The sequence below is a fragment of the Pongo pygmaeus genome, chromosome 8 (assembly GCF_028885625.2).
Source record: "Pongo pygmaeus isolate AG05252 chromosome 8, NHGRI_mPonPyg2-v2.0_pri, whole genome shotgun sequence".
NCBI classification, from domain to species: Eukaryota; Metazoa; Chordata; class Mammalia; order Primates; family Hominidae; genus Pongo; species Pongo pygmaeus.
Genome location: NC_072381.2, coordinates 116,251,236 through 116,271,193, shown reverse-complemented (window position 1 = coordinate 116,271,193; position 19,958 = coordinate 116,251,236). Strand labels below are relative to the sequence as shown.

The 19,958-nt window shown below is 34.9% G+C and overlaps 1 protein-coding gene across 4 annotated transcripts in view; it reads right to left on the bottom strand.

The window, feature by feature from the left end:
- The window catches only part of PDCD4 (programmed cell death 4), a 27,871-nt gene extending 7,913 nt beyond the window's left edge, over positions 1-19,958 (bottom strand). Inside the window, exons 1-8 of one of the 4 annotated variants that reach the window (XM_054436550.2) lie at positions 19,721-19,958; positions 15,696-15,800; positions 10,225-10,527; positions 8,668-8,762; positions 6,380-6,493; positions 3,856-4,077; positions 1,266-1,363; positions 227-341 (exon numbers count right to left, since the gene is read on the bottom strand). In XM_054436550.2, coding sequence (XP_054292525.1) covers positions 227-341; positions 1,266-1,363; positions 3,856-4,077; positions 6,380-6,493; positions 8,668-8,762; positions 10,225-10,527; positions 15,696-15,738 — 990 coding nt within the window. In that variant the 5' untranslated portion in view covers positions 15,739-15,800; positions 19,721-19,958. Of the gene's footprint in view, positions 1-226; positions 342-1,265; positions 1,364-3,855; positions 4,078-6,379; positions 6,494-8,667; positions 8,763-10,224; positions 10,528-15,017; positions 15,104-15,695; positions 15,802-19,720 lie in introns of those variants that run through there. The other 3 variants (XM_054436552.2, XM_063670258.1, XM_054436553.2) reach the window with 3 other exon arrangements.

The window sequence follows — 19,958 nt, the reverse complement described above, 5'->3', positions numbered from 1 at the left end:
GGCTTGCTTATAATTATTCATGAAAGCCATTTTAACACTCATTTTTTAATCATATAATTTATAATAAAAGGTTATAAAGCCACATATAAAAAATTATTTCATTTTCCAATTGCAGCTGTAAGACCGAACTTAATTTTTGTCCATAAAAATACCAGCTAGTAGCCACAATTTATTTCACTCAGAGGAATACATATAAATTAAGTTAAAAACAATACCCAATCATTACCTCTTTAACAAGGTGATTGACAGACTGCTGACCACCTCCAGAGCCCCACACACTATCTTTACGCTTTCCACCTTTAGACATACTCAGAAGCACGGTAGCCTTATCCAGAGCAGCTCTACAGAGAAAGAAAAAAAAATTTAAGTTTGATAGCTGGACATACCTGAAGTTTACCAAATTAGGGATAAAGCTGACAAAATCCTATATGCCCTAAATCTCACATAACATAAAAGCAAAATAAAATTCAAAACACTTTTTCAAAACAAAAAGGAGCAAAAAGAAGTTGATCCTCATATTAATATTCTCATGCTCTATTTCATTTCTCATTCAAGAAAAATCAAAACACATTACAAAATAACTGATCTACAGTGAGAAGAAACACTTCACATATAATTAACTTTCACCTAGATCCATGCCTTCCTACCCAGGGAAACCATTCCACTATGATGTGAAGTAGCCCTAGAAAATTAAGTTAATATATAGACCTGAGGAAAACTAAGACATGGCTAACTCCAAGTATCCAAGAAGTTAAGAAAAATCAAATAGCATAACTCCCAAATATCACATTTAGTTATACCAAATATCATATTAATTATACTAAATCACAAGAGTGAAAAAGACATTTTCTGAATAAGATTTCTACAGTAGATAAATACAAAACAAAACGATAAATGAGGCCTCTCTTGTTAATGTTATCTATCTTATTAGAATATTAAACTACTACAGAATGCTAGAACCTGAAAACGGAACTTAAAGATCTGTCCAATGGTTTTGTTTCATAAATAAAGAAACTGAGGCCCAAAGAAGAGTGGCTTGACATGAAGGTAATTAATGATTTAGCTAAACTCCAGAACTTTTCCATTATAGTACTGTCCTCTTCCTGGTATATCATGCCAACAGTCTCTCCATTTTAACAGTGGAGAATATAAAGAAGTGACAAACAGATGTACAGAGTGTCTGATTAATGCAAGTGTCATTTCAATAGGATCCTGTAGAATTTTCCCCATTTTGAAATTCTAAGTAGGAAAAGTGATTTACTTACCTAGCCTGCACACAATCTACAGTTCCTTTGTAACTATCAATATAGGTATTACATAAAATTCCATCTCCAACAGCTCTAGCAATAAACTGGCCCACCAACTGTAAAAAGGAAAAAAAAAGAGCTATATAAAAAAAGTTAAATAACTTTTATAGGACACAATTTCTAAATATATAAATGATGAAGATTAGCTGAAGTACACAGTCAGTACCTAAAAGATGCTGGAATTTTTTTTTTAAAAAAACCTATATAGTACCTGTTATGCCTGGCATACACTCCCACATCTTAACCTTCAAGTTAAGTGCCCAGAGTGGGGGCCACATCTGTTTTGCTCACTAATGGATCCCTAACACCTTGCACACTGCCTGAATACATAGTATATGATCAAACTTTTTTTTTTTTTTTTTTTTTTTTGAGACAGAGTCTTGCTCTGTCGCCCAGGCTGGAGTGCAGTGGCGCGATCTCAGCTCACTGCAACCTCCGCCTCCCAGGTTCAAGTGATTCTTCTGCCTCAGCCTCCTGAGTGGCTGGGACTACAGGCGCACACCTGGCTAATTTTTGTATTTCTAGTAGAGACGGGGTGTCACCATCTTGGCCAGGCTGGTCTCGAACTCCTGACCTCGTGATCCGCCTGCCTCGGCCTCCCAAAGTGCTGGGGTTAAACGAATGACTTAAGGTCAAGTGAAGTCCTCTCTTCTTAAAAAAAGGACTAGGTTCTCTCAAAAACTAATCAAAGGAATTTATCTTGTGGAGAAAAAAAGTTGTATAGAAATAGTTGAAAGTATGTTCAAAGCATTACTTATTATAAAAACTGGAAATTAGTGTCCAAAAATAAAGGTATGGTTAAATGGTATACATGTAAAATGGTATACTATGTGGCCACAGGGAAAGATATTTACCATATTTTATGGTATGAGAAAAATCAACTTTATAAAATAGCATAATGGTATGATTCCATTTTTTTAATTTAAAAAAATTAAGGATTTATAGAAGCCGTACATTGATATATACCCACAGAAAGGAGAATGGAAAACTTAACACCAGTAGCAGTTTTTGCTGGCCTTTCTTCTTTCTGGCTTTTATTTTTCAAAAATTCTACAATAAATATAAACTTATGTAATCATTTTCTTCAAGTATGTGTATTGGTATAAAAGGAAAAAATGTCTACATCAGAATCACCACTTAATATCTCATACCAAGTATTGTCTGTCATTAAGTGTAACAGAAACAGCATTTAGGAACTGACATGCCTATATTCTATTTCTAAATTAATGTTTTAAGTAAAGTGATTTTACCTTGATTAAAAACTTTTGACAATAGCAACAATTTCACATTTTCAAAGCTACAAAAGGGAAGAGTCTTATTTATGACTTTTTATAATAAACATTAGTGAAGCATTCAATCATAACCTACATTTTTTAAAAATCTTAATTGAGCTTTTATCTATATATCTCTATGTCTCACTCTTTGGAAATAATCAAAAGACACAGTCATGTTTTAGGAGATAGGATAAATACACCTTTCCCTGTGCATAAATTAGACATTGATCCACTTTGTCAAGCTTTAACTACCTTAACATCGCTAAATTCAAAAATGTGAAATACATTTAAAATACTGTCATGGGTCACTCAACAACACAGATACATTCTGAGAAATTCACCATTTAGGTGATTTCATCAGCCTGCAATCATTATAGAGTGTACTTACACAAACCTAAATGGCAGAGCCTACGTGTAGGCTGCATGGTATATAACCTATTGCTCCTGGGCTACAAACCTGTATAGTATGTTACTATACTGAATACTGTAGACAACTGTAACACAATGGTTACCTATCTAAACACAGAAAAGATACAGTAAAAAGAGTATTATATGAGACGAAAGGTATATATGCAGTCTGTCATGGAAATGGCATTATGCAGCTCATGGCTAGTTCATTAAACTACATAATATTGCTGAGATTGGTATTAGGAGTTAACTAACTTGCCTTACAATCTATTATTACCATAAATATTGTTTTATGAGAATTTGTGGAAAAATTCATTTTAGATTATCATAAAGCTATTTATATTCTACTTTTCTTCAAAGCCTTCTCTTGAAATAAAAATTCACTTTACACTTTTGTATCAAGTTTAAAATGAGATCTTAAACAACTTTTTAAATGGGATTACTGGTTTAAAATACTGGGGTAAATTTAAAATTTCCTTTTAGAAATATAATAGCTGCAGCTAATACTTATTGACTAATGTATCAAGCATTATAATAGCCTCTTTATTTATATATATAACTACATATATAAACAACTACATATAATAAAGACTATATATATGGCAAAAAAAAAATGACCTAAAAACTATGCAGCTCACGGTGGAAAAGTATGAGGTAACATTAAATTTATAGCATGATGAAGACCATGTTTAAAAAACAAAAGAACTAGGAAAAAATACATCAAAATGCTAGAGGGGTATTTCGGTGTGGTAGGAAATGTGGGTCATCCCCTTCCATCTACTAAAATTTCCTAGAAGTATACATTATTTCCACAATTAGGAATATAGTAGTGGGAGGGAATGAACAAAAAGAAGAATCATACAAACCTGTGGTGCTCTAGGAGTATCCAATGCTAATTCAGGTAGATCTTTCAACAATTTATCAAATGATTTTTCCACATCACTTGTGCTCATTACTGTCCCACAGAGGTCAGAAAGAAGCTTAGATGTCATCTCTCTATGACTAGCCTTCCCCTCCAATGCTAAGGATACTGCCAACACTGGTACTCCACTTTTCATTTCACCAAGATTTAAATCTCTTAACATTTCCTATTCAAAAAAAAATTTAAAAACATTTTAAAAGTGTATCACTACCTATAGAGTTCAATAAAACTTTATTTTTGAAAAATTGAGCTTTTATCTATATATCTCTACGTCTCACTCTTTGGAAATAATCAAAAGACACAGTCATGTTTTAGGAGATAGGATAAATACACCTTTCCCTGTGCATAAATTAGACATTGATCCACTTTGTCAAGCTTTAACTGCCTTAACATTGCTAAATTCAAAAATGTGAAATACATTTAAAATACTGTCATGGGTCACTCAACAACACAGATACATTCTGAGAAATTCACCATTTAGGTGATTTCATCAGCCTGCAATCATTATAGAGTGTACTTACACAAACCTAAATGGCAGAGCCTACGTGTAGGCTGCATGGTATAACCTACTGCTCCTGGGCTACAAACCTGTATAGTCTGTTACTACACTGAATACTGTAGACGACTGTAACACAATGGTTACCTATCTAAACACAGAAAAGATACAGTAAAAAGAGTATTATATGAGACCAAAGGTATATATGCAGTCTGTCATGGAAACGTCATTATGCAGCTCATGGCTAGTTCATTAAACTACATAATATTGCTGAGATTGGTATTAGGAGTTAACTAACCTGCCTTACAATCTATTATTACTATAAATATTGTTTTATGAGAATTTGTGGAAAAATTCATTTTAGATTATCATAAGCTATTTATATTCTACTTTTCTTCAAAGATTTCTCTTGAAATAAAAATTCACTTTACACTTTTGTATCAAGTTTAAAATGAGATCTTAAACAACTTTTTAAATGGGATTATTGGTTTAAAATACTGGGGTAAATTTAAAATTTCCTTTCAGAAATATAATAGCTGCAGCTAATACTTATTGACTAATGTATCAAGCATTATAATAGCCTCTTTATTTATATTATCTTATTTAATACTCAAATATCTCTGAGTATTAAATTATCACACCTATCATACTCAAAGCAGAAGAGGGCACACAGCTGGAGTAGCCAAACTGAAAGTGGAATAAAGGCAGTCTGACTCTAGAAGCTAAGTTCTAATTCAGTTAGAGTGCCCTCCTCTTTAATGAAAGTTTTCTTAGAATCTTTAAATCTTGTTATACTACTGAGAGTGCCAAAACTATTTTCACAGCCACGTAACTGGTGTCCTTGTTAGTAATCTCTTCTCACTCACTGCATTTCATCTTCCTTGACCGCACTTTAACAACTAATCCACTACCCTCAAACACAATACTCCTCTTTCCTGGAAAACTATCTTAACTGGCGAACTCCTCAACATCCTTCAGACAGCAGAGAATCATCTCTACTATTACTCTCTATTTTATGCTTTCCAAACACTACTCAGTTAACAGATACGTAGTATACAATTGGTCTTATGCTAGGTAGATTAACAAGATTTCAACAGTCCCTGCCCTCCATAGGACTCATGGAAACTTTTCCTCTATAACAGAATGTTTCACATACTTTAATAATCTGTTTACATATCATTTCTTTCACTTGACTGGGCTTCAAAAGGGCAAGAATCACCTATTACAAATTCCTCCAGATGGTATGCGCTGAACAAATATTTGTCTTATATTCAAAGCCTACAAATCCAAAGATATCAAACCTCACAGTATCAGACAAATCATAAAAGTCCAGTCTAAATTTTAAGAATCTAAATGATCATTCTTCTAAAGAGTTACAATTGTATTACTTTAATTCGATAATCCTAACTAGACCAATAGTTTTATTTTATCCTAGATTTACTTTATGAACAATTCATGATTATTCTCATGGCTTCTGTATATTCTTTTTCAAATCTTTATTATTTGTGGGGTTTTTTTGGACAAAGTACAAAAAGATTTTATCCTACTTCTGAACATACTTTAAATAAATGTCAAAAAAATGAAACTATGTCAGGCATTCTTAACTGAGATCCCTGAAGAGGTTTCGGGGGGGGGGGGGGGGTCTTTAAGTGCCCTCAAATTGCTAAAATTATATTTTATAAATTATAAAAACAGATTTTATTAATTCATGTACATTACAAATTATCATTATAAAAATTATAAAAATAGTGTCATTTTTCAGAGAAGAAAATGGCACACAGCTCTCATCACATCCCAAATATATAACTGTTTTAATGTAATGACATTTTATTCCATTTCTTAGAAATTCACTTATGCAAAAGAAAATGATTAAATTTATTCAGTGACCCAAGATGATTCTAGATGTATTTTGCTTATAAAAGATGTCTTCTCTCCTATATTAAATAAATTATACTTGCAACTTTAAACCTACCGCAACTTCATTAGTATCTCCATGCTCAAAATATTCCTGTATGATTGGTGTTAAAGTCTTCTCAAATGCCCTTTCATCCAAAGGCAAAACTACAGTTTCATAAACACAGTTCTCCTGTGAGGGGAAAAGGGAGTAAGAGTTATAAAAAACAAAATGCAAATAAACAAATGAAATTGTTGTATAATTTTATATTCTAAGTAGTTAATAATCCCCACTTAGCACAAGACAAAGACATGCTACATACATTGATCACATACAAAAACAAAATCTAGGCCAGGCAAGGAGACTCATACCTATTAATCCCAACACTTTGGGAGGCAAAGGCGGGAGGATCACTTGAGGCCTAGAGTTCAATACTAGCCTGGGAAACACAGCAAGACCCTGTCTCTACAAAAAAATCTTAAAAATTAGCCAGACATGGTAGCTTGCCCCTGTAGTCCTAGCTACTCAGGAAGCTGAGGCAGAAGGATCTCTTAAGCCCAAGAGTTCGAGGCTACAGTGAGCTATAATTCATCACTGCACTCCAGCCTGGACAACAAAGCTAAAAAATAATAATAAAAATAATAATAATAAATAATAATAAAAATAGTAGAATTTATATGTCACTGCTCTTTTACAAAATCAGAATACAATAAGCCAATATATAGATTAGAACCATTAACCACAGCAAATACATAATTTGCTCCCAACCCCCATGTCTTCTGTTAACTTTTTCTCCCAAAATTTTTATGTCTCTCTCAAAACCAATCTTTAAGTAATCAAAAAGTTTCATGGTGGCTTCCTATCATATATGGTGTTTTAATTAAAATTTCACTTTAAAAAAAAATGAAGCAGGAACCAAAGCCTTCACGATTAGCATTATTATAATAAAAAGTATAACACAAAGATCAATGTTGTAGTGACAGAAAAAAATCTCTAAGGAAAAAAGCACTGTTCAATTAAAATTTCAAAAAGAAAATTAACATCCATCATCAAACCATTCCTCTCTCTCCATGCAAAAAAAGTTCTGAAATGTAGTGCCCCCTTATCTACAAAGGGCATGTTCCAAGTCCCGTCTGAGGATGCCTTAAACCACAGATAGTACCAAACCCAATAAATACTGTTTTCTCAATCCGATAACCTAGACAGCTACCATGTGACAAATGCACGAGCAGTGTATACACTGCAGATACACGCTGGACAACGGAATGGCTCACATCCTGGGCAGGATGAGGTGGATGAAGCTGGACAGCAGGAGATCTCATCACACTACTCAGAATGGCATGCAATTTAAAACTTATGAATTACTTCTGAAAGTTTCCACTCAATATTTTCAAACCACATTGGACCATGGGTAACTCAAACTGCAGAAAGTGAAACCACGGATAAGAGGGGACTGCTATATTTACAACTTGTGACTGGCTTCAGCCTAAAAACATATACTTGAAAGATTAATACATTTTTAGCAAAGATTCTACAGTACTTGAATCCTACTAGTTTCATATTTTTCATATTCTCTTAGAAATATTTCCATGTCTATTAGTTAAAACACTTAAATACATAAATACATACAACACACAATAAAAACAACCTAACACATACTCTTAACGTTTTCCTGTCTAAAATTTCCATCACCATGTCTCACCTTGTGCAAAGACAGGATTTTCAAAAAAACATAATCAAAACATTTGGGTTTTGCTTCAAAATAATCCAAAACAGGGTGGGGCAAAGGGGCCAACAGAAGACGGAGAGTAAATGGAATGAAACAAGACTGCCTATGAGTTTGTAATTATTTAAGTTTGTAAAGCTAAGAGAGGAGTACAAGCAGATTATACTATTCTACTTTAAATTTTTTCCATTAAAAAATATCAAAAATTCACTTCACAATCTATTAAAAATTTACATTTTCAGCATTATCCCTAAAAGAAAGATGCACATGTCCCCAAAACAAAAGTTATTATATAGTTACCATTCTATAACAGTAATATTTAAAAGGAATCTAGTATCTGTAACTCATAATATTCAAAAGAAGATATTCTCAATTATCATTACTACAGAAACAAACTATATTAACAGAATTTACTGAAAAATGGTCAACTTAATAATCCTAAGTGAATTTCTAAAGAGCTATTTTTGACTTACTACAGAAACCAAGTGAAAGTTATGCATCTATTACTGTCAGTTTACTTGGTTTCCTAATCCAAAACATACATACATGTGATTTGACACATGTATGAGTAAACTACAAACATCAAGTCAAAAAAGTTCATAAACATTTTAAATATTATGAAAAAGCAAAGCACTGATACCTGGTCATCATCATAGTTAGGATCTTTCACATCCACCTCCTCCACATCATACACCTGTCCAGGTGTACCCCAGACACCTTTGCCTCCTGCACCACCTGAAAAAGTTTAGAATTGAGAAAGAAAAAACACAAAATTTATCAATTTGTTGAAATCTAAAATAAAATGTTCCGATGTTAAATAACAGCTAAAAAAAAATTGTATTTAATGTCTGTTAGTTTTTTTCCGGTTTTCTTCCCCTACTGGTTTCCTTTTTGTTCAGACCACTCTTTCAATATTTCCAAAAACATTAAGTTAAAATAGCTTATGAAGTTAAAAACTAAAAGAGCAGATGCTTTAAAATAAAAGCAAAAACAAATAAAGATTAAAAAAAAAGCTATATTGAGGACCTCAAAGGAGATGATATTGCAGCTGAGCTCTAAATTTTATTCAACATTTCTTTGAGACTAAGACAAAAAGAAACATTCTGGGCCGGTAAAGCGTAGCATAGAAAACTCAACAAGGGAAAAATTATTTAACAAAAAAGGACAGTAACCACCATCAAATATTTTAAAGTCAAATACAGTACTCTTTAAATATAAAAGTACACATTAAACTATACAACTAGCAATATGTTATAAATATAGAACAGAATTCTAATTGCTTTTAAGCATTAACAGCCCTGAAAATTCTATTTTCTAAATACAAAACAACCAAAAGAAGCTTAACAATTCCAATTTTCAAAGTTGCTTTTCTACATCAACTTACTGAAATGTTTTAAGGACCAATGTACTACATTATTTTTTAAAGAACCTTTACAATGTCACCAACATTGTAAGTTTTTATTTTGTACCAAGTATATCCTTGCCATCAGACCAAAACAGAATCTGACAACCAGGTTTCATTTTGATATAAACCACGACTGCAGAGGCATTTAACAAAACTAATTTTTGACAGATCACAAAAACATTTTACAAGAAACCTAGGCTATAAATTGAAGTTCCCACCATTCAGAAGGTGATGAAATCATCAGAAAACTCTTATTCAACAAATATTTGCCTACAATGTACTAGTCACTATTTCAGGTACTAGAGAAACAGCAGTGAAACAGACCAATCTACTACAGAACCCAAAATAAAGAGCTAAAGAGAACTCACAATGAAATCTAGGAAAACATTAAAATTCAGATCTAGACGTTATCAATCAAATGTATATTTATTAGTAGTAGTAATGGACATAATTATATTAAATAAGTATGATGGACTTCTGACTCCTTTCAAACTTAGAGAATATACGCAAAACTCGTAACAGTGAAAAACATCAGTGTATATTTTGCTGGAAATAAACCGTTAACATTCTGCTCAAGAAAATTAAATCCACTCAAACAAGAAAAAACATCAACCTAAAGAAAAAGTGAGATGGTTCTCACATTATCCCTAAGTAAAAATATATACAAACTGTAAAGCCTTACATTATCACTTTTTGAATTTCTCTCATTCCTAGAACAAGGAAAGTGTAGTACAAGAACCAGACAATTTTTTTCCACTTATCTTCCATTTGTTGGACATGATATATACCAACCTTTCTTTGGTAGTCCCCTTCCTTTCCCAGATCTGGATCGCCTATCCAGCAATCTTCCCTTTGGACTGGTTGGCACAGTTACTCCACTTCTAAGGGTGTCACTCCCATTGTCGCTGACCGAATCGCCTCTGCCAGAGTCCCGGGATGAGTTTTTCCTTAGTCGCCTTTTTGCCTTGGCATTAATTCTAGCTTCATTAATGGAGGATGCTGAAATCCAATTTCCATTTATTTCATTCTTTATTTCCTCAGTCCCAGCACTTTCTTCATCACCGGAAAAGAGAGAGTCACTTAAATTATCAGGATCTTAAAGAGAAAAATGAAGAAAGAAAATTCTAAGTATTTTAAGTATCTACTGTTTTATAGATATAGTGGTAAGTTAGATTAGGTTAAATCACATGACATTACCATTTTTGTAGATAAATTACAGTCACATATTGGGAATTTCATCTACTTCAATCTAATAAACAACTAAATAAGATTACTTTTCACATTATCAAGGAAAGTAAACCAAGGCACTGAATTTTAACAAAGCATGTTTGTTTCTTACCAAAAACAAACCAAATTTGTTTTTACCAAAAGAAGGATGTTATTTCACATGTTTAGATCATAAAATCTATGCTAACAGCAACACCAAATATAAAACCCTTAGACTTTTATGAGCTAAGAGAGTAAAGCAATTGGAGATATTAAGAAAAGACAAAGCATCTTGAGAAGGGAGATAAACTAATATTTATAGAATGCCTACTATTATCAGGCACTGTGCTAGACACTCTATCATTTATTTATGCACAAGTTTGGCAGTTAATCATTATAACATTGAAGACAGATAAGGAAACTAAGGCTGAGAATGTTTAAATGATTTGCCAAACATCCCCTAACTAGGTATAAATACTTAAGAACTATTAGTAATCCAAAAGAGAATGAAAGGCATTTAGCAAATAATCACGTATGATTGTTGAGCTGAACTGCTGATGCTTTACTGCCTCAGATAAAGTCTGCTTTCAAGAAAAGCCATCATCTCAAAGTCCTAATTCATCTCCCTAAACTTTTCTCCTATTACTTACCATCCTGAAAATCTTCCAGCCTATATAAAATTGATTCTTCTGAAAGAGATCAACACACTGGAGTTCCCAGTGGTTCCCCTACTTAGAATGTCACCCTCATTGTTTTTTTCAGTTATCAAAATCCTTTAGGATATAGCCCAAGTCTTACTCCCTGCATTAAAACTTCCCTTACAACTCAGCTACAGTAACACTAATTGCTCACATACTATTCATTCAACACGTCATGGAAATCACTTTCTTTTTATATAGCAGTCTTTTTCTTCCAACTAAGTCATAAGCTTCAAAGGAGAAACCACAACTAGACTGTATGTCCTTCTTTGTATCCCTATCACCTAGCAGAGTGTCCTTCATACTCAAATTCCATGGAGATCAAGTGGAGGCACTTGACTTTGCCCTGAAAGCTCTTTAAGTCAGAAAGGCTACTGAATTAGCTACCACTGGGCCACAGTTTTGTTCATTATTGTTAACGCAAATCAGAGCTGAATCACTCAAATCATTTTCTATATGCCTAAAGATAATTATAACATGTCAAGTCTATGTGCATGGGCTTTAACATGTTTTAAGACATGTTGAAACCAAAAATTTTCATCAACCTATAAAAAGCATACATGTGTTTAAATCTTTACCATTCTTGACATACTTAGGAAGGTAGGAATGTTTTGTTTTAAACAAAATCATCAATTAGAGCCAAATTATCTCACTAGTCTCATAAGTAGTCTCCCTGCCTCCAGTCTTCAAACTATACTGAATGAAGACTGATTTTCTCAAGCATGCCCTCACCGAAGATCCTTTAAAAGTAGTCCCATTATGTCACAAAAAATGTAGACTCTTTTTTTTTTTTTTTTTTTTTTGAGACAGAGTGTCGCTCTGTCACCCAGGCTGGAGTGCAGTGGTGCAATCTCAGCTCACTGCAAGCTCCACCTCCCGGGTTCACGCCATTCTCCTGCCCCAGCTGGGACTACAGATGCCTGCCACCACGCCTAGCTAATTTTTTTGTGTTTTTAGTACAGATGGGGTTTCACCATGTTAGCTAGGATGGTCTTGATCTCCTGACCTCGTGATCCACCCACCTCGGCCTCCCAAAGTGCTGGGATTACAGGCGTGAGCCACCGCACCAAGCCAAAATGTAAACTCTTTACCTTGTAACTTAAGGTCCTTTATGATCTTGCCCCTGCTTACCTCACCAGAATCACTGCTAACTACTCCCACACTCAAATTGTCAGAGCTTAAGTTAGATATCATAGGGAAGAGATGGGAGGGATTCATTTGGCAGAAGAATACTGAGTATATTACAAAAAGAGAAAGTATAAAGTAGGAAACCGCTAAGAAAATGTTTCAGTAATTCAGTCACAAGCTAACTGGTAAAGAGCAAGTGTAGTAACTGTGGGATAAATAATAATGTTACATTTTTAAAGAAAATAATAAAGGACTTTTAAGCAGAATGTATCTAGGATTAAAGAGAAGTGAAACAATGCCTTAAAAGTTTTCAAACTGGTAAGAAGCCGGTGTTAGGATGGTGTGTTTGGGACATCATCATAACCATCAGTAGTAATTACAGTCTTAGTGGAAGTAGTTGTAGTACTGTTTCTTTCATCATTACCATTACTATTGTCATCTATTAGATACCAGGTTCCACACTACCTGGTACCTATTAGCTAAGGCACTTTACATATGTGGTCTATAAGCCTCAAAAGCTCTAGAAAGAAACTGTTTATCCTCATTTTACAGAAGGAATGTGTTTCACAAGAAGTTACATATCTAGAAAGGATTATGGCTAGGATTCAAACCCACATTTTTAATCCCATATAACTACAGAAAATACAAAACTAGAATACAGCAGAGTATTGACAGCTAAAGAGACGGACAAGGGCGTGAATGTAAAGAGAGATAAACAAAAATGATTAAGTGGAAGGGGACAGAAAGACCAGGATCAGATAAATTAGATGACATTTTCGTGTAAGAGTGGATGGTTGAGAAAACATTAAACATCTACCTGTGACATAGTGCTTTCATCATTGTACCATTAAGGTGAACCACAAAACTGGTCCAGAAGACACAGGACTCAGAACTATAATAAAATGTCTTAAACTGTCCCTTGGAGTATTCAATTTAAATACACCTATTTCCCATAATCGAGTTTTCTTTTCTTCAACCATTTTAATATCCTTTCAAGTATGTTTGTGTCTCTGCAGCAGTAAACATTCTCTCTCAGTATAATTTATATATTTGACCTTATCATTTTTAACCCATGTTTGTATTAATTGCTTTATATTTTGTTACTCATACTCACCTAAGTGTTGGAGTTCCATAACTCCTATTGAGCTGACTTTAAGAAAACCAAAATTAAAATGATAAGCTGAGTACAGAATAATGTGATGACTTCAAAATTGTTTCCTACTGTGTACTAATTCTCTCTTTCTGAATTCTGATATCTCAATAGTAACCACTCCAATTGTACATGACCACAGCACCAGAAAATCACATTTTCAATTACTGGTGTCCAATGAGTGGCATAATTAGAATAATATTACCACACTTTCATGTATTATATACCTAGTATGTGCTTCACAGACTTAACACACATATACAATATCTCACTAAATCCTAATTATAAATCTATACAGAGGGTATTTATATCCCAATTTTATACATGAAAAAACTGAAGGTCAGAATAAATAACCTACTTCCTCCAAGTAAAAAAGTAAGAGTGTGACTTGGACTATTTGCTATGCGAAGAATTTACTACAAAGAGGGTCTATCTTAGGCCTATCCAAATATTGAAGAACAAGTCTTTTATTTTAAGGCAGTACTGGACACAAGCACCAAGAACAGGGTTAGAACTAGGTCTTAGTGTAGTTAGGAAACAAAAAGTATACATTTTAAAGCTGTGTTTCTATTTCTAATACAAATAGAATGCAAGCCACATAAGAAATTTTAAATTTTCCAGTAGCTACATTAAAAAGTAAAAACAGGTGAAATTAATTTAAATATATTTTATTTAATCTAATATAACCATATCACCTCAACATGCAAGCAATATAAAAAATTACTGAGATAGTTGACCTTCATCTCAACTCAGAGTAGCCACATTTCAAGTACTCAACAAACACATGTGGCTAAGCACAGTGGTGCACACGCCTGTAATCCAGCTACTGAGGAGGCTGAAGAGGGAGGATCACTTGAGCCCAGGAGTGAAACCACATATAGCTAGTGGTCACCATACTGGACAGCGCAGAAAAGAAGCAATTACCTGTATGTAAAATATATTCTAAACTGTAATACCATCCCCATCTCAATTAAGTAGGTACATATTACCCATTTATAACCCTAAAGCATACTCATACAGCTACTGTATATAGCAGCACAGAAATGATTACATAAATTTTTTTCAATTTTTTACCATACTTTAAAAAGATCTGTAAATAAACAATAGTAAAGAAGCTTCAAATTCAACGTGTTTGTTCAGATCAAAGAAAACTATGTACATTGTAAACAATAGTGAGCTAAGTCACTGAAGAAATAAAGATGTAGTATCTAGTTATGAAATACACTTCAAATGACAGAAAATAGAGAGCTTTCAATATTAATAAAATTGTAAGGCAAAGAATTATCTGAAGTATGCCAAAATGAACTGTTCTCACTATTCAAATATCACACAATTCTAATTAACTTTTTGGGAGATTATTTTTAAAAATATAAATACATTTTAAATTATCTTGAGTTACTCACATTTGGTCATCTATTCCACAAAACTTTGTTCATTTTTATGATAATAACATGCTATTGAAGCACCATGGAGAATTAGGGAAAATACCCTAGGTAATTTAGAATATAAAAATTATTTGTTAGGAAAGATATCAAAGATACCAGTAAGTTTATATTACAGAAATCACTAACTAGCCCATGTGAAAATAAGCAGGCTCACTATTCTTCTCCATTCTGTACTATATAACAGAGAATAGGAATATGTGGAATGTGAAAGAATAGGCAGAAAAATAGGACATGTAATTAATTTCCATGAAAATAAAAACTTGACTTTAAAAATAATATAGCCTGTTTTCTTATAGCATGAATAAAACAGTATTTAAAGATAGTTTTTTTATCATGTTTTTATAAAATATGGAATGGTCTGAAGCTTCCTCACAACATAGTCAAGGTTCAAGATATTCAGCCTAGGCAACATAGTGAAATCCTATCTCTACAAAAAATAAAAAATCAGCCTGGTGTGGTGGCACACACCTGTTGTCCCAGCTGCTGAGGAGGCTGAGCTAGGGGAGGATCTCTTAAGACCAGGAAAGTCAAAACTGCAGTGAGCCATGATCACACCACTACACTCCAGCCTGGGTGACAGAGCAAGATCCTGTCTCAAAACGAAGAAAAAAAGAAAAAAAGGATAACCTTACTTACCTGCAGGGTTTACATTCAGTATCTGCTCATTTTCTACATCCATTTTCCCTTAATTTCGCTTGCACTGATTAAACAAATTACCTAATGGAAATCTTCCTTCAGAATCTGTTTTTTTAAAAGAAAAAAAGAAAGCTTCAAGATCTTTTAAACTGATGTAATTAAGGTGAATTAATCTTACTTAAGCACACTGTAAAAACAAACGACAACAACAAAAAACACATAATTCCATTAAATAAAACAGTTCACTTTACTTTCAAAGACAACTTACCCTAATTAACATTTGGTTCCAATCTTTTTGATAAATTTATCAAAGTCAAAAAAAAAAAAATCTCAGATTTCAGCATGTGCTAAAGCACCCCTTTAATTGGAATTAAAAGATATGTTTGTGATATATGTTTACGTCAAGTTAAAGAAATACACACCTCCAAATCTTTTAGGAATACCAAGCCTCAAAATTAATCTGATATACATACATAGGAATATAAATACTGGATAGTTCCCTACCAATGAATTATGAGAACTGCTCCAAAATTAAAACAACACAGTTTTAGTTAATGAAGAATATCACATGACTGTTATTTTTCACATTACGGCATATCTGAAAGGCAGATATTTCTGCCACTCATTACCTAGGTCTCTATAATTACTAGAATAAGACTTTGAGATTGGGAGAAACTTTTAAAATCAGCTTTTTTGATAATATTATTTATATGAGAAATCCATTTTTTAAAAATCTGATCATTTCAGAAAGGAGTAAGTACAATGACATACGCATTTCAGTATTTTAGGCCTCAGTTTCAAAATGGCTTAAAAATTATTAATACTGGAAGGTTTGATGACATCAGTTACCTTTTAGACTATTAACTTAGTGATACAGATCCAATAATGTTATATGAAAGAAATATCAAAATAGTTTTCAAAAAATATATTACCAGAAAGTGCAACCAAATTAAGATTTCAGAATCTCTCTAGAAGTATTTTTTAAATAGTGGTTTAGAGTACTTAAGTGTATGTTTAATTCACATAGGTTGGATATAAGTCCTTCTGGTCATTTACAATCAGGTTGCTAGCAGTGTGCTCTTCAGAGACATAAAATGCACAAATTAGTGAAAATGCCTAATAAATTAATTACAGAAAAGCACATTTTTTCCCATATAACGTAACCTACTGTTAGATGTCATTTTAGGATAACAATGATAGATACAGAGCCTCCTGGGACTCAAAGGTGAAACTGACTTTTAAATTCCTCATTATGTACTATTATTTGCTAACATAAGTTTATAGCCCTTTTCTTCAGAAAAGGGTATTATTTTGTGCAACAAAAACAAATGGGCCTGATGTTAAAATTATAAGCTTCTTACTATGGCATAATCCTCGGACTGACATGCTATCACATTTCTTGGGAACTTAAGAAAATGGTGAGATCATTCTCTAATTCTGTTAAGAATAAATTAATATATGTGAATCTTTATAATCACTTTTCACTATAACTCCCGCCAACTTTAGATATGAAAAAAATCTTTAAAATATGTAGAGATTCATATAAATATATGAACAAAAATGGTTTGCAAATCTAAACACTTAGCATCCTTCATGGCTGAAAAGGCTACATTCTGTTTTAATTCCATGCATGAATTACATATAGGAAAGGAATAATGTCATATGATATGTGTTTCAGTTTTTTAGAGTTCCATTTGAAAGTCTTTTTCATTCTTGATGAAAGTATAACTTTTGAGAGAATATTTTCTGCAGAACCTAATAAGCGAAAAGATTATAACTGATGTTTATAAAGCCCTTTACAATTCAAAAAGAATTGTACATGTATTATTTAATGTACCTTACAGAAAAACCTTCGGGTAGGTATTCCACCTCACACACAACTAAACAGATTCAGAGGGTAGGTGATATGTCCAAGGACAGACAGCTGCTTAGTGGAACAGCCAGGATGAGAATCCAGACCTTCCAAATCCAGTACTGTTTGCACAAGTTCAATCCAAAACTTTAATATCCGACAGGAAGATTCTTTTCAAGGGTTAACAGAAGCTTCTTAAAACAGACTTCTGCTGTTCAAACTTTTAAATGCTGTTTTCCAAACACTAAAAATAATTATTTTAAACTATTATACAGAAGGCATTCCGTCAGACAAAACTGTCAGGAAATGACTATCATCTCTTTTATTAAGATAAAAACAAAGTTATCTTAATAAAAAAAAAGTCCTGTGTCTTTAGGCAACGATAACCCGATCAAGAACTCAAGTCATATTTGACAGCAACAAACACGTTTTAAGAGTTTAGATAAGGATAAGACATGTTCCACGTTTTTACTCTCTTTAAAGTAGTAGGATTTTTTCCAATTTATTTAACAACCCTTAATTGGCCCAAACAAGAAAATATACAGCAAAAAATCCAAACCCTATTTCCTTCATTCTAATCTACAAAAATGAATTTTCGATGAGAAAACTATACATACAAGTTAGAAGAAAATGAAGGCTGACATTAAACACTGTTCTTTTCTCCAGTATGTTACACGAAATATACAACCAGAAGTATTCAATTGTCAAAACATTCCCTAAGAGACAGACCCTCCACTCTCCCATGAAATATATATATATGTATTTCCTGAAATATACCTCATAAATTGCTCTGGCATTTTGGGGAGTCAAGCTTTGGCCATTTATTAACTAGGATTACTTGTATTCATTCTTCGGCTACAAACAGCTAATTAGCAGCTTAAAACCAGCTAAAAGCATTCTACTACAGTAATGCAAAAGCAAGCACTACAGATAATATTCAAGTGGCATTTGTTTTTGCAGTCCTAACATTTTTTCCTTTCACATTAGTACCACAGAAAAAGCCAGTCAATTATAATTCAAAGACACTTACTGAGATATTAAGGTATTCAATAAGCCTATAATGAAGGAATATTAAGGGAATAAACACCAGTAACTCCTTGCTTAAAAAGCACTTGGTGGTTTCCCAAAGAAGTCACGTTAAGAATATCAAGATGATAACAATTAAAGTAAAAATACAAGTTAAAAACAGGGGAAACCCTTTTTTCCCCGACACCTAATCGCATTTCTGATCGTTTTCATCATTTTTAGACACTACACAGTTGCTGGCTACGTAGCGAGTTCTCACAAGGGGGAGGTGAGCGAAATTGACGTCTGCAGACAGTTTTGAAGCTCTTGCAAAACCCCAAGTACTTTACAGCATCAAACTGACAAATGGAGAAGATAGCATGCGTTTCACACAAAGGGGCTCCCTTCCCGGCTTTGTTTTCTCTGGGAGACTTTATTTTACCTAAACTAAAAAAAAGAGACCCTTTGCCGGAAGACTGGCGCAGCGAAGTTCGCGCAGGCCTGGGGCGGCGGGCACGTGTTCGCCTCCCAGCGCCCCCGGCGAGGATAGCGCGCGGCCCCTTCCCACAACGGCCGGGCCTGTTCTCCCGCAGCGGGCTCAGGCTAGGACCCCCGAAGTCCCAGCCCGGGTCGGCCCCCGGAAGGGGCTGGGCCGGGGCCGAGGCCGGGGCTCCGGGGTCACGCGGGACACGGGGCCGCATCTTCAGAAGATTCCCAGGGAGGGCAGGGGGCGGGGAGGGCGCGAATCTTCCTCACAGGATTTCAGTCCAGCCGGAAACACGGCTTCTAATCCCGGCCCCCGAATTCAACCTCCGCCAGAGGGGGAGGAGGGTTGAGGAGGACCTTCAAGGGCGAGCGCCTCGCGCGCCCCTCTCAGTTGGGAGAGGGCTCCGGGAGGGGGCGGGCCCGCGCCGCCACGCTCCAGGCTGGGCCCAGAAGGAGAGAACCAGGCCGGATGCCCGCAGTCCAGGGCGTCGAGGAGGGCGCGGCTGGACCTGCGGGGCTACGAGGAGGCAGCCGGACCCTGCACCGCAGTCCCGGACCTGACAGGGCCGCGACCCCCACGCCTCCGCCCCCGCCCCCTCCCATCGTGCAGCTGCCTCCGAGGGGGGATGAGGGAGAGGGCGCAGTCTTCCCGAGCGTGTGAGCCGCGCCTACTGGTACTGACCCCTCGGGCCCCCGCCGCTGCTCGCCCAGGTCCCTGGTCAGCCGGCCCCGACCCCGCTCTTCTGCCTCTGCCGCCGCCTCGGAGAGTCTCAGGCCCTTCTCGCTCTGTTTGTTTTTGTTTTCTTCTACCCAGTAACACGGGGGCGAGAGGGCGGCGCTTATTGGCCGAGGCCGGGTGGTCGGCTGGCCAATCGTGGCGGCGGAGTCGGAGCTGAGGAGGAAAAGGGAGAGGAGTGAAA